The 15581-nt window shown below is 47.8% G+C and overlaps 1 protein-coding gene across 1 annotated transcript in view; it reads left to right on the forward strand.

Annotated features, from left to right (window-relative positions):
- snrnp200 (small nuclear ribonucleoprotein U5 subunit 200) overlaps positions 1-15581 on the forward strand; it is a 104069-nt gene that overhangs the window by 70569 nt on the left and 17919 nt on the right. Inside the window, exons 30-34 of the mRNA XM_033014004.1 lie at positions 4898-5058; positions 8684-8911; positions 11030-11221; positions 12601-12779; positions 14300-14451. Of these exons, the coding sequence (XP_032869895.1) occupies positions 4898-5058; positions 8684-8911; positions 11030-11221; positions 12601-12779; positions 14300-14451 (912 nt within the window). The remainder of the gene's footprint in view (positions 1-4897; positions 5059-8683; positions 8912-11029; positions 11222-12600; positions 12780-14299; positions 14452-15581) is intronic.

The following is a 15581-nucleotide window of genomic DNA, read 5'->3' on the forward strand; positions in this document are numbered from 1 at the left end:
GATCAGTGAACCCAATACACAGTACACTGACACTATCCTATACACTACGGACAACTTTACAATTTTACCAAAGCTAATTAATCTACAAAACTGTATGCCTCTGGAGTGTGGGGGGAAACCGGAGCAACCGGAGAAAACCCACGCAGTCCCAGGGAAAGCATGTAAACTCCGTACAGACAGCATCCATAGTCAGGAACTAAACCCGGGTCTCTAGTTGTAAGGCAGCAACTGAGCCGCTCAAATGTGGCCCATTTTGTTGTTTGACCCAAGATAATAATTTTCATCCCTTAGGAAGTGTGAAGCAATTGTTTTTACTAGTAATCTGATAGCTTCATGTCACCATTACTGATACAAACTTTTTATCCCTGATTTCCTTCTGTTATTTAAATGGATTGTAATTAATTTATTGTAATTGTAATTAATTTATTAGCCAATATGTAAAAACAAACAAATAATTTGATTTTCCAATTTGCTAATTAACTGAATTAAAATTAGACAATAGGTGCAGGAGTAGGCCATTTGGCCCATCGAGCCAGCACCGCCATTCAATGTGATCATGGCTGATCATCTACAATCAGTATCCCGTTCCTGCCTTCTCCCCATATCCCTTGACTCCACTATCTTTAAGAGCTCTATCTAATTCTCTCTTGAAAGCATCCAGAGAACCGGACTCCACCACAAATCAGTCAGGGAATCCTCACTTTCTTTTCCTGGATTTCAATTTTGGGTTTCCTCGGCCCTGGTCATCTTTCATTTGACCAGTCAGATAGGCATATCCCCAAGTCCTCATTCCAGCTTCATCCAAGATGAGGTTTCCTGATAGAGGATAGAACAATGCAGCCCAGGAACAGACTCTTTGGGCCATAATCTGTTTGCCAACTAATGGTCAATGGTTTCTTTGTGTCACATGTACCAGTACAGTGAAAAACATTTTATGCTTGCAAGACTATCCCCGCAGCTCTTAGGGCTAATGGAATCAAGGGATATGGGGAGAAAGCAGGAACGGTGTACTGATTTTGGATGATCAGATTGATCATGGCTCAAAGGGTCGAATGGCTTACTTCTGCAGCTATTTTCTATGTTTCTGTGTACCTAAGTACAAATGCCATAAGTACATAAGACCATGATGCCAATTTAAACAAATCTCATCTGCCTGCATGTAATCCATATCCCTCCATTCCTTGCACAACCATACTTATCTAAAAGCCTCAAATGTCACTACCGCATCTGTCGCACATTCCAGACATCCACCACTCTGTTAATAAAAAATGGAACCAGCACATTTTCTTTAAACATTGCCCCTTAAAATTATGTCCTCTAATATGTGATCTTTTAATCAGGGGTAATAGGTGAAGAAACCTATGGGTGATGTCCTTCCGATCTGTGCTTCTTAGAATGTTATATATTTCTATCAGGTCTCCCCTCAACCACTGGCATACCGGGAAAAAACTGCATAAATCTGTCTAACCTCTCCTGGTAGCGAATGCTCTTTAATCCAGGCATCATTCTGGCAAACCTCCACTCCACCCTTTCCAAAAGCTCCACACCCTTCCTGGATTGGGGCGACCTGAACTGCACACACTGATCCAAATGCGGCCTGACCAAAGACCTATAAAGCTGCATCATGACCTCTTGACATATTCAATGCCCTGACCAAAGAAGCCAACATGTGCCTTCTTTACTCCTCTATCTACTTGTTTTGCCATTTTTAGGGAATTATGGACATAGATGCTAAGATAACTCTGTACATCAATGCTGTTAAGGGTCTTACCATTAAATGTATATTTTCCACTAACATTTAACCTCCCAAGTGCAACACCTCATACATGCCTGGATTAAACTCCATCAGCCATTTCTTCGTCAATTTCTGTAGCTGGTCTATATCCCGCTGAATACTTCGACAACCTTCCTCACAGTCTGTGACCCCAGCAATCTTGGTATCATCTGCCAGCCCATGTACATTTATGCCCAGGTCCTTTATATATATATATATATATATATATATATATATATATATATATATATATATATATTTTACGCAACCACTGGTCACAGCCTGGCCTTCAGACTGAATATTGCCCTTCCACCACAGCCCTCTGTCTTATACCAGTAAGCCAGTTCTGATTCCTCCGTCTACACTGCATCCGCGCTCATGATGAGGTGTTCCATAGCAGGACATCTGAGGTTTTCATTCTTTAAGGAACAAGGGTTCCCCTCTTCCATCATAGATGAGGTCTTCACCAGGTTCTCCCACAACATCGCTCTTGCTCCCCCTACCCCTAGTCACAACAGGGACAGAGTCCCCCTAGTCCTCATCTTTCAAAGCCTCACCCTCCCCAGGTACTTTCCCCAGCAACCCCAGGAGATGCAACACCTGTCCCTTTACCTCGACTTCATCCAAGGACCCCAACTGTCTTTTCAGGCGCGGGAGAGATTCACTTGCACCTCCTCCAACCTCATCTACTGTTCCAGGTGTGGACTCCTATATATCAGTGAGACCAAGCGCAGGCTCGGCGATCGTTTTGCTGAACACCTTTGCTCAGTCCGCCTAAACCTACCTGATCTCCAGGTTGCTAAACACTTTAACTCCCCCTCCCGTTCCCAATCTGACCTTTCTGTCCTGGGCCTCCTCCGTTGTCAGAGTGAGGCACAGTGCAAATTGGAGGAACAGCACCTCATATTTTGCTTGGGCAGCTTACACCCCAGTGGTATGAACATTGACTTCTCTAACTTCAAATATCCCTTGCTTGCCCTCTCTCTCTCCATCCCTCCCCTGCCCAGTTCTCTGACTAGTCAGACTGTCCCTGATTACATTTTATCTCTGTTTGCTTGGTTCTTACCTTCTAGCTAACAACGACCTTTTCTACTTTTTCCTTGATCTCCACCCCCTTTGACGTCTCGTACCATACACTTCCTTATCTCTGTTTCTCCCCTCCGCCTCCCCAGACTCTCAGTCTGATTAAGGGTCTCGACCCGAAACGTCACCCGTTCCTTCTCTCCAGAGATGTTGCCTGACCCGCTGAGTTACTCCAGCATTCTGCGTCTAGCCCGTTCTGAATCCATACGACCATAAGGTCAGAAGGAATAGGAGTAGAATTGGGCCATTCGCCCCATCAAGTCTACTCCACCATTCAATCATGGCTGATCTATCTCTCCCACCTAGCCCCATTCTCCTGCCTTCTCACCATAACCTCTGACACCTGTCACTGTTCATTCTGCAATGGGAAGAATGCATCATAACCTTCTAGATTATAAAGCACTTTATGAAATGTTTACTAAATGTCTCCGGATATTTGGAATAGTCCCAATTACAACGACTGAAATTGAGGATGGTGTGTGTAAATCTGCACTTCCACGTAGTCAGACAACACAGAATCTGGCCCTTCAACCCAACATGTCCATGCCGACCCAGCTGTCCCATCTAAACTAGTGTGATATGCCTGCGTTTGGACCATATCCCTCCAATCCATCCCTACATAACATTGACGACTGCTTTGGTGCCACCTCCTGCACCCACACACAACTGACTGACTTCATCCACTTCACCACCAACTTCCATCCGGCACTCCAATACACCTGGACGATTTCCGACACTTCCCTACCATTCCTTGACCTCACCATCTCCATCGCAGGGGACAGACTCCTGACCGACATACATTATAAACCCACTGACTCACATGGCTATCTGGACTACACGTCTTCCCACCCTGCCCCCTGTAAAGACTCCATCCCCTACTCCCAATTCCTCCGCCTACGCTGCATCTGTTCCCAGGATGAGACATTTCATACCAGGGCATCGGAAATGTCCTCGTTATTCAGGGAACGGGGATTCCCCTCCGCCACCATAGATGAGGCTCACACCAGGGTCTCATCCATACCCCGCAACACTGCTCTCTCTCCCCATCCCCGCACACGCAACAAGGGCAGAGTCCCTCTGGTCCTCACCTTTCACCCCACCAGCCGGCAAATACAACACATAATCCTCCGCCATTTCCGCCACCTCCAACGTGACCCCACCACTCGCCACATCTTCCCATCTCCCCCCATGTCTGCCTTCCGCAAAGACCGCTCCCTCCGCAACTCCCTCGTCAATTCTTCCCTTCCCTCCCGCACCACCCCCTCCCCGGGCACTTTCCGTTGCAACCGCAAGAAATGCAACACCTGTCCCTTCACCTCCCCCCTCGACTCCATTCAAGGTCCCAAGCAGTCGTTCCAGGTGCGACAAAGGTTCACCTGTATCTCCTCCAACCTCATCTACTGCATCCGCTGCTCTAGATGTCAGCTAATTTACATCGGTGAGACCAAGCGTAGGTTGGGCGACCGTTTCGCCGAACACCTCCGCTCAGTCCGCCTTAACCTACATGACCTCCCGGTGGCTCAGAACTTCAACTCCCCCTCCCATTCCCAATCCGACCTCTCTGTCCTGGGTCTCCTCCATTGCCAGAGTGACCAACAGCGGAAATTGGAGGAACAGCACCTCATATTCCGTCTGGGGTCCTTGCGCCCTTATGGCATCAACATTGAATTCCCCCAATTTGGCTAGCCTGTGCTGTCCCCTCCCCTTCCTTCACCCTCTAGCTGTCTCCTCCCACCCTCCCATCCGCCCGCCCTCGGGCTCCTCCTCCACCCCTTTTTCCTTCTTTCTTTCCCCACCCCCCATCAGTCTGAAGAAGGGTTTCGGCCCGAAACGTTGCCTATTTCCTTCGCTCCATAGATGCTGCTGCACCCGCTGAGTTCCTCCAGCAATTTTGTGTACCTTCCACTTGCTGTATCTCCTTTATGGTGAGAGGCCGTGTTTAACTGATGACTATGTGATTTTCTTAATGTTTTGTTAACTTTAATTACAGCCAGTGGTCATGAAATCACAGTTGTAAACTATTTATTTATCTATTTCCAGTCTTCAATGCGGTCTATAACAGTGACGACAATGTGTTTGTCGGGGCACCCACGGGCAGTGGGAAGACTATTTGTGCAGAGTTTGCTATCCTGCGAATGCTTTTGCAGAACACTGAAGGGCGCTGTGTGTACATTACTCCAATGGAGGCTCTTGCTGAGCAGGTAAAGCCATCTTCCACAGATGAAGGGATTATAGTGGGGTCATACAAAATCAACAAAAGTGTGCTGTGATCTAAATGCTGTTTTGATCTATTCTTGGAAACCGATCCCTTTACAATTTTCAACATGCATTTCAACAGTTTTTCCTGAATTAAATGGACAAAGGCAGGCCTCAGTCTGTGCTGCCGTAACTCAACCAGGGAAGAAATTAATTTGCTGCAGTTCAGCTCAATGTTCTGGGTTCAAAATGTGGCAAAGGAAGTGAGGTGGGGTCATTCTAATGAGCTGGCGGCCAAGTGTCTTCCTGTCCCTCAGCAAGGAGACCTGTGCCTCCTGGAGAGAATTACAGATTACATTGACAGCCACATGTGTGCATTGAGCACATTGGCCGAGAGACGACACAACCTGTTCATTAAAGTCCTTCCATTTCCCAGCTCTTGATAAATGGAGCATCGATGATTTTGGTCTCTATTTGGTCTGTCAGGTACGCTCAGGGAACTTAGAGAAAGTGTCAGTGAAGTGCAGCTTAAATATCACCCTCTTCCTCAAAAAACAAATGCTGGATGAAATGAAACAAAACTCACAAAGTGCTGGAGTAGTTCAGCGGTATCTCTGCCTCTGTCTCCATCTCTCTCTCTCTGTCTCTCTCTCCCTCTGCGTGCCTCACTCTCTCTGTGTCTCTCTGTGTTTCCCTCTCTGTGTTTCCCTCTGTGTTTCCCTCTGTGTTTCCCTCTCTGTGTTTCCCTCTGTGTTTCCCTCTCTGTGTTTCCCTCTCTGTGTTTCCCTCTCTGTGTTTCTCTCTCTTCGTGTCTCTCTCTCTCCGTGTCTCTCTCTCTCTGTCTCGCTCTCTCTCTCTCTCTGTGTGTCTCTCTCTCTCTATGTCTCTCTCTCTCCGTCCCTCTGTCTCGCTCTGTCTCTCTCTATCTCTCTCTATCTCTCTCTCTCTCTCTAGCTCTATCTCTGTCTCTCTGCCTCTGTCTCCATCTTTCTCTGTCTCTCTGCGTGCCTCGCTCTCTCTGTGTCTCTGTGTTTTCCCCTTTGTTTGTCTCTCTCTCTCTGTCTCTCTCTGTATCTGTGTGTGTGTGTCTCTCTCTGCCTCTCTCTCTGTCTCTGCCTGCCTCGCTCTCTGTGTGTCTCTCTCTCTGTGTCTGTCTCTCTCTCTCTGTGTCTCTCTCTCTCTCGCTCTTTCTCTGTCTGTCTCTCTGTCTGTCTGTCTGTCTCTCTATCTCTATATCTGTCTCCATTTAAATTATCGCGGGCCCCGTCTTCTCCAGCAGGACGGCGGTGATGTCGGGTTGGGGGGGGAGGCGAGTGTCCCTGGAGGCGAGGGAGTGGGAGGGGGAGGCCGAGGATACCCGGCACGGTTTCTCCCCGCCCCCGGGTTGCAGCCGGTGCGGGGACCGGGTGCGGGGAGGCACTGCGCCGGGTACCCTCGGCCTCTCCCTCTCCCTCCCTCGGCTCCAGGACGCTTCCCCATCCCCACCCCTCCAGACGCAGAGCGGTGATGGCCTGTCGGGTCCCTGAGGGGGGGGGGGGGAAAGATTTTGACGCCAGTCAAGTAAAGACAGGAGGGGCGGGGCAAGTGGAGGCACTGTTTTATCTCGCTAGCACCAAACCCGTTAAAATAGCTCGCTGTTAAGAGCGTGCAGCGGGGCAGATAAAATCTCGTGGCGGGCCGGATGTGGCGATCCCTGCTTCAGAGATACAGCGGAAACAGGCCCTTCGACCCATCAAGTCCACGTCAACCAGCGATCACCCTGTACACCAACACTATCCTACACACTAGGGATCATTTTTACAGAGACCAATTAGCCTACAAGCTTGTGCGTCTTTGGAATGCGGGAGGAAACTGGCACCCACACAGTCACAGGGAGAACCAACAAACTCCGTACAGACAGCACCCCTAGTCAGAATCAAACCTGTGACTCTGGTGCTGTAAAGCAGCAACTCTACCGCTGCACCAATATGCTGTCCTTTCAGATACCTGCAGAGTTCCTTCAGCAGTCGTGTTTTTTAAGAAGATGACAGCATCTGCAGTCTCTTTCCTCTGCATTGATAAAGATGTAAATATGTCACCATGAAGAGTTTGGTATTGAATACTCGGATAGCTGGAGTATTACATTCAGTTTTAGGAACGACTAGACGACCTATGGATCCCTTGGGTCCCCGTTGTGACGTCAGTCAATATAGCGCTGAAAATGGCGGCGGGCCCTGCAACCCTCCCCCAACTGCGCAGGTGCGGCTGACGGGGCCGGCAAGTGGGAGCGCACCGGCCCAGGGGGTAGAAAGTTAATTAAAGTTTATAAAGGGAATTACTTTGTTAAATCAAACAAAACTTGCTACTGCATACCGCAGGTGAATGGTAATTAAGGTGTGCCTAAAATTGTTGCGCTATCGTGTACCGTTTTAGCTGTATTTCGGGAACATACAAACAAATATATATACATACGTACAAGATGAGAGATTCAGTTATATATACTAGACCAAGTGGGACCCGCTAGGTCTCGTTCCCCCAACGCAATATTCCACCACTCACCCATAGCCCACAAATGCGCGGGCACAGCTGAGGGGTCACGTTGTGACGCCAGAGATCCCCGTCGAGACGCGAATCACGGCAACCCTCCCCAACTGCGCCTCGCCATCCCTCTTCCTTCCCCTATCCTCCTCCATTCCCTCTCATCCCCAGCACTCCCTCCCCCTCCTCTTCACCCTCCCTCTTCTTTCCCTGTCCTCATCCCCTCCCTCACCTCTCCCTCTCCTTTCCCCTACCCTCAGTACCACCCTCCCACCTTCCATAACCCCTCTCCCCTCCTTACCGTCCTCTTCCTCTATCCCCCCCTCCCCCCCCCCCGCATGAGGGAAATAGATAAGGTGAATGTTAACAGTCTTTATCCCCGGGTGGCGGATTCAAGAACTAGAGTGAATAGGTTTACAGTCTGTGAAAGATTTAATAGGAACGTGAGCGGCAACTTGTTCACTCAGATGGTGGTGGGTATATGGAAGTAGTTGTGGCAGATACTATAACAATATGGACTGTGGCATAACAGGCATGTGGACTGGCTTTTGTAGGCATTAGATGAGTTGGGCCTAAGGGTCTGTTTCCATCCTGTATGACTCATTCGAAGGGAGCTTGTTGCATACAGGCATAGCTGTGGAAACGTGTCCTTCGGCCCAACTTGCCCTCATCAGCCAACATGTCCCAGTTACACTAGTCCCACCTGCCAGCATTTGGTCCATATCCCTCCTAACCTGTCCGGTCCATGTACCTGTCTAACTGCTTCTTAAATGTAGGGATAGTTCCTGCCTCAACTACCTCCTCTGGCAGCTTGTTCCATACATCCACCACCCTTTGTGTTTAAAAAGTTACCCCTCGGATTCCTATTGAATCTTTTCCCCTTCACCTTAAATCTATGTCCTCTGGTCCTTGATTCACTTACTCTGGGCAAGAGACTGTGCATCTACCAGATCAGTTCCTCTCATCTTATACCGCTCTATAAGATCATCCCTCATCCTACTGTGCTCCTGTTAACATCCAGTGGCATGAGGGTGGAGCTGTGGGACCAGTTGGATCATCCTTGCAAATGGCTCTCTGCTGCCCTGTAACCTCACAATGATTCTGCCTCCTCAGGTTTTTGCAGACTGGTACGAGAAGTTCCAGCAAAAATTGGGCAAGAAGGTGGTGCTGCTAACTGGGGAGACGAGCACAGATCTGAAACTGCTGGGCAAAGGGAACATCATCATCAGCACTCCGGAAAAATGGGACATCCTGTCCCGACGCTGGAAGCAGAGGAAGAACGTCCAGAACGTAAACCTCTTTGTTGTGGATGAGGTTCACCTGATTGGTGGAGAGAATGGGGTAGGTTAACAGGACAGAAAGCAAAGTCTGCTGCTGCAATCTGAAATATATTTTGTGTATACTCTGCTCATCAGTCAGCATCTGTGGTGAGCAACAACGTTAGCATGTCAGACACAATGATGTTGCTGGTACTTGAGGGCCTGAACTATAGGGAGAGATTGGGCCGGTTAGGACTGACTTTATACCTTGTAGTGCAGGAGGATGAGGGATGATCTACCTGGTGTAAAAAAAATCACGAGGGGAAAGGATAGGGTCTTTTACCCTGAGTCGGGGAATCACGAACCTGAGGACATTGGTTTAAATGTGAGACGGGAACCTGGGGGGCAACGTTTTCACACAGAGGGTAGTGGGTGCATGGAACGAGTTGCCAATGGGGGTGGTTGAGGCAGGTGCAACATTTAAAAGGCATTCGGACGGGCACATGGATGGGAAAGGGTTAGAGGAATATGGGCCCAACGCGTGCAGGTGGGACATCTTGATCAGCATGGGCAAGATCGTCCAAAGGACCTGTTTCCGTGGTGTGACACTGACACAATGAACTGTTAATGTTGCCTTACAAAGGAAGACACAATGTGCTGGAGTAACGCAGTGGGTCAGGCAGCAACACTGGACAAAATAAAGAGGCAACATTTAGGGTCGGGAAGGTGCTCGACCCGAAATGTGCCTATCCACGTCCTCCATTGTTGCTGCCTGACCCACTGAGTTTCTCCATAGTCAACGTATCACTTGGCTGAGCTATGATGCAAACTAGGACAATAGAGTGGGTGCAGCCCAGAGAGTAGCCCTATGGCCCAGCTCCACACCTTTACACTAATCCAAGTTGGACTGTCCCCATATTCCTCTGTTTAACCTCGAGATTCTACCCCTCGTGTCATTTTAAAATGGTTAGTTAACCTATAAACCATCTTTGACTTGGGACATGGGAGGTAACCAGTGCATTCGGAGGAAACCCACACAGCCACGGGAATGTGCAAACTGCATTCAGGAAGTCAGGATCAAACCCAGGCCACTGGAGCTGTGAGGCAGCAGCTCTACCAGTTGCTTGCTCTGTGTCACCCAAATTGTTATGAAAAGTTAAAGATCCAGGATGGTTTAAGTCTGAGAGATGATTCGGAGCTTGAGAGCGTATTGGTGGAGGGAGGCTGAAGTGAGAGGTGCCAACTGAGAGAAGGTGGTGAGGGTTTGCTCAAGGCAGCTGGCCTGTTAATAGAAGGAGATGAACAAGGACAGAGGATTGAGAGAACAATCAGTGAGATGCTGGAAATTGGAAGTGGGAGAGTTCTGAAAATACCCAGGCAGCATCTCTTGTGAGAGAAAAAAAGCGGAGTTAAAGTGTTATCTTGATTTTCAACAGCTGGTGAAATAATATCCTTCTGTATCTGTCTATTACTGCCTATTGGAGTCAACCAATAAATCAAAATTGAGCAATATTGCTGTTGAATGGCATTAATCGGGTGGCGCTGTAAGATGGCAGCCTCGCCAACAGTCTGTCTCGTCCTTTTCTTCTTGTGGTTTTCAGTCTGTTGTTAAATGTATGTTTTAGTGTATCTTTAGTTTTGTAATATGTGGTGGGGGGGGGGGACTTTTTAAAAACTCTTTCCTCGACGTGGATGCGACTTTTTCCGTATCGTATCTCCGGCTAACATCGTGGAGCTCGCGGTCCCTTAGTTAGGGATCGACTTCGGGAGCTCCAACCGCAGGTGCTTTAATCGCCCCGATCGCAGGAGCTTCGATCGACCCGACCGAGGATGATTCGACTGCCCCGACCGTGGGAGAAATGGAGGGAAGAAGATAAGACATTATTGCCTTCCATCACAGTGCGCTGTGGTGGATGTTTATGTTAATTTTTATGTAGTTGTGTGTCTTGTTGCTCTTTTGGTATGACTGTATGGCAAATCAAATTCTTTGTATGTTTTTACATACTAGGCTGATAAATTAATTACAATTACAATTACAATTGATTGACGGTTGGAATCACAATATGTGTATACAACTTAAGTTAGTAATTAGATATAAGGCTTAAATTGTGATTTGATAATGTTATGCTCTGCCTGTGGGTAATAATTCCCCTCTACAAAGCTGTGACTGATTTCCTTTATTCATCATCTCCATTTTCAGCCCGTTCTGGAGGTTATCTGTTCCCGAATGCGATACATCTCCTCTCAAATTGAGCGGCCAATTAGGATTGTGGCGTTAAGCTCGTCGTTGTCCAATGCAAAAGATGTGGCGCATTGGCTTGGCTGCAGCACCACGGCAACGTTCAACTTCCATCCCAACGTGCGGCCAGTTCCCCTGGAGCTGCACATCCAGGTATGTCGCAGGAGGGCCGAGCGGCCTCTAAACTTCATACACTTGTCAAGACTTTCCTAAAGCTTCAGAAATTGACATGATTTGGTTATAATACAAGGAATTAGAAGATAATTCATCTTGCCCACCCTCTCCCCTGAGTATTTCCTCAGGTATCAGTAGAGGACTCCTCCAATCCTCGCCCTCTGAGACCCTCAGTGCAAATTTGTTCCTCTGGGTTTCTCTCATCGCTGCATCCACTTTCAGGGGAGTGTAGCTCTGACAAACTGAACTCTAAAGCCCCGGTGAATACAAAAAAAGACACAAAGTGCTGGAGCAAGTCAGTGGATCAGGCAGCATCTCCAGAGAACATGGATAAGATGGCATTTTCGGTCGGGTCCCTTTTTCAGACTGAGGTGGGGGTGAGGGGGAGAAAAAGCTGGAATAGAAGATGGGGTAGAAAATAAAGATGGATGCGGGTAAGGAGGGTCCTCGATTGGCAGATGGTTGGACAAAGGCCAGAGATGAAAAGGCAAAAAGAATGAGACTAGGATAGAAGAGGCTGGAATGTAAAGCCAGAGGAAGGAACACGGGTGGGAGAGGGGGAGGGGAGGCAGGGGCAGAGGGGATATCTCCTCTTTAGACCTGGTTCTTTCCCCAGATCAGTGCTGACAGTTTATTTTGAAAAGCATTAGTGAGGGTTAGGGTTACTGTACTTGTTCTTTGTATCTATGATTAAGGAAGAGGAAACCAAGCAGACATGCAGAGCCTGGAAGGAGTATGTACATATAGAAGGATAGGAGTCACTGTTGTTGACTCTCAGTAAAGAATGGGGACTTGAATATAGCAGTGGAAGATGAATATCCCAGTGGCATCTCTGCCCATTCAGAGCTCGGCAGTTGCTGGAGGTAAAGACCTTGACTGTGCATGGAGGATACGCCATGAGGACACTGCCCAGTCCATCATTGGCTCTGACCTGCCTTCCATCGAGGGGATCTATCGCAGTCGCTGCCTCAAAAAGGCTGGCAGTATCATCAAGGACCCACATCATCCTGGCCACACACTCATCTCCCTGCTACCTTCAGGTAGAAGGTACAGGAGCCTGAAGACTGCAACGACCAGATTCAGGAATAGCTACTTGCCCACAGCCATCAGGCTATTAAACCTGGCTCGGACAAAACTCTGAACATTAATAGCCCATGATCTGTTTATTTGCACTTTATCAGTCTATTTATTCATGTGTGTATACATTTATATAATGGTATATGGACACACTGATCTGTTTTGTAGTCAATGCCTACTATGTTCTGCTGAAGCAAAGCAAGAATGTCATTGTCCTATCAGGGACACATGACAATAAACTCTCTTGAATCTTGAATGTTTGAATCTTTAATTCTGTGCAGGGATTCAATGTCAGCCACACCCAGACCCGCCTGCTCTCCATGTCTAAGCCGGTCTACCACGCCATCATGAAGCACTCGCCCAAGAAGCCGGTGATTGTGTTTGTCCCCTCCCGCAAGCAGACACGGCTCACTGCCATCGACATCCTCACCTTCTGTGCTGCCGACGTCCAACCACAAAGGCAAGTCCTGTTGCATTTATAACATCGTGTTTCTCAAATGCCACTGAAATGGTCTCAGATTGAGAAAGAGGCCATTTCAATTGTTAATATGAATTGTCACATGCACCTAGATGCAGTCAAATACTTTGTTTTGCATGCAGTCCAGTACAATCATGCCACAATTATACATAGGTACAAGAGTGCAATGATTGTCTGGTGAGAAATAGTAGGTTTCTTCTGAGTCGCCACGCTCCTGGCACCATCTTGTACCTTCCAAGTAACATGTTTTAGTGAAATATCAGTCTGAGATGACAAGGATTTCTTCACACAGAGTGGGTTAAATCATTAGAACTCTCTACCCTGGAGAGCAGAGGGGAACACATCATTCAACACAGGCACTTCCACATACTTAGAAACATAGAAAATAGGTGTAGGAGGAGGCCATTCGGCCCTTCGAGCCAGCACCGCCATTCATTGTGATCATGGCTGATCGTCCCCTATCAATAACCCGTGCCTGCCTTCTCCCCGTATCCCTTGACTCCACTAGCCCCTAGAGCTCTATCTAACTCTCTTAAATCCATCCAGTGATTTGGCCTCCACTGCCCTCTGTGGCAGGGAATTCCATAAATTCACAACTCTTTAGGTGAAATTTTTTTTTTCTCACCTCAGTCTTCAATGATCTCCCCTTTATTCTAAGACTGTGGCCCCTGGTTCTGGATGCACCCAACATTGGGAACATTTTACCTGCATCTAGCTTGTCCAGTCGTTTTATAATTTTATATGTTTCTATAAGATCCCCCTCATCCTTCTAAACTCCAGTGAATACAAGCCTAGTCTTTTCAATCTTTCTTCATATGACAGTCCCGCCATCCCAGGGATCAATCTGGTGAACCTACGCTGCACTGCCTCAACACTGCACTTGCACAACTAACAGATGCCTGGGACAGCAGTTGACATTGGCAGTAACCTGCTGGTGTAGGAGACTCAGGGACCAGATGACTCTTGCATCTCATGTTCAACTCCTTGGGCTCTGGATCGACATTCACTGTGGTGTTTTAATTTGTCTCTGAAACAGGTGTGCTACAATGCTGAGATATCTGTATCTTTTCCTGTGATCTACCTATTGTACTTGAGTTTGGCTTCATTATATCTAAGTATAGTATCTGGACACAAGGAACTGCAGATGCTGGTTTACAAAAAATGAGACAGAGTGCTGGTCAGTGCTCTCAGCAAGTCAGGCAGCTTCTCTGGAGAGTATGGATGGGTGACATTTTGGGTTGGAACCCTTCAGACTGATGCAGGGAGGTGTGAGAAAGCTGGAAGTATTATCTGACCTAATTGGATAGCATGATAACAAAGCTTTTCACTGTACCTCGGTATGTGACAATAATAAACCATAAGTTTGACCTCCAACCAGCCATGGTTTAACATTCTCAATATCGACTGTTCGGTGTTAAATATCTGTACGTCTGTATTCCAATGTAGCGGGTGTCATGGATTAAACTGATGACCAGCTTTATTTCTGTCCTCCTGACCTGCAGGTTCCTGCACTGTACAGAAAAAGATCTTGTTCCATACCTGGATAAGTTGAATGACAACACTTTGAAGGAGACGCTTGCTAACGGAGTTGGTTATCTGCATGAGGGCCTCAACCCAACTGAACGGAGGATTGTGGAGCAGCTCTTCCGTTCCGGTGAGACCCAGATCCTGATAATTTCCAGATAAGGTTCTGGACGGTGTTAAGATTCATTGCTTCCGGCAGTGCATTGACCCCTGCCTCCCTCTGTCCCCCTTCCCTTCATCTCTCTCCCTCACGTTGCACCCTCCTAATACCCTCCCTCCACTACCCTCCTCTTTCCTGCACACCCTCCTTCTATTCCTGTCACACCCACCCTCCCTCCCCCCACCCCTCCTCTCACTATTCTAACCAACTCTCTCACTACCTCTCCACCACCACCTCTCTCCTCCACCCAATCTCTCAGCTCCTTCCCTCCACCTCACATCCCACCCTCTCTACCTCTACCCCAGTTCGTTTTCTGCTGGACCTGGTGCAGGGTCCCGACAGCAACTTTATACCCCACAGATGCTGCTTGACCCGCTGAATTCTTCCAGAATTCAGTTTTCTTGTTCCCGCGAGGTATCAGTTATCCAGCTGACTTTATGACCCAGCTTCCAAAGCCTTCTTAGTGCCCTCTCCATCTCCCCTTTCCACGCTCTCCTGATCCATCTCCCACTTGTTTTTTCTTTCCGACATCTCTCTGCCACACTCTCCTTTATCTCAGTTTTACACTACAGACGTCTTTAAAAGTCTTGGATAGGTTGGGTGAGTGGGCAGATGCGTGGCAGATGCAGTATAATGTGGATAAATGTGTGGTTATCAACTTTGGTTGCAAGAATGGGAAGGCAGATTATTACCTGAATTATGTCAGATTAGGAAAAGGGGGGGTGCAACGAGTCCTGGGTGTGCTTGTACAACAGTCACTAAAAGTAAGCATGCCGGTACAGCAGGCAGTGAAGAAGACTAATGGCATGTTGGCCTTCATTGCGAAAGGATTTGAGTTTAGGAGCAAGGAGGTTCTACTGCAGTTGTACAGGGCCCTGGTGAGACCGCACCTGGAGTATTGTGTGCAATTTTGGTCTCCTAATTTGAGGAAGGATATTCTTGCTACTGAGGGAGTGCAGCGTAGGTTCACCAGGTTAATTCCCGGGGTGGTGGGACTGACGTATGATGAAAGGGTCGACTGGCTTTGTATTCACTGGAATTTAGAAGGATGAGAGGATATTTTAGAGAAACATAAATTTCTTAAGGGATTGGACAGGCTA

This window comes from Amblyraja radiata, chromosome 39, assembly GCF_010909765.2.
Source record: "Amblyraja radiata isolate CabotCenter1 chromosome 39, sAmbRad1.1.pri, whole genome shotgun sequence".
Classification (NCBI taxonomy): Eukaryota; Metazoa; Chordata; class Chondrichthyes; order Rajiformes; family Rajidae; genus Amblyraja; species Amblyraja radiata.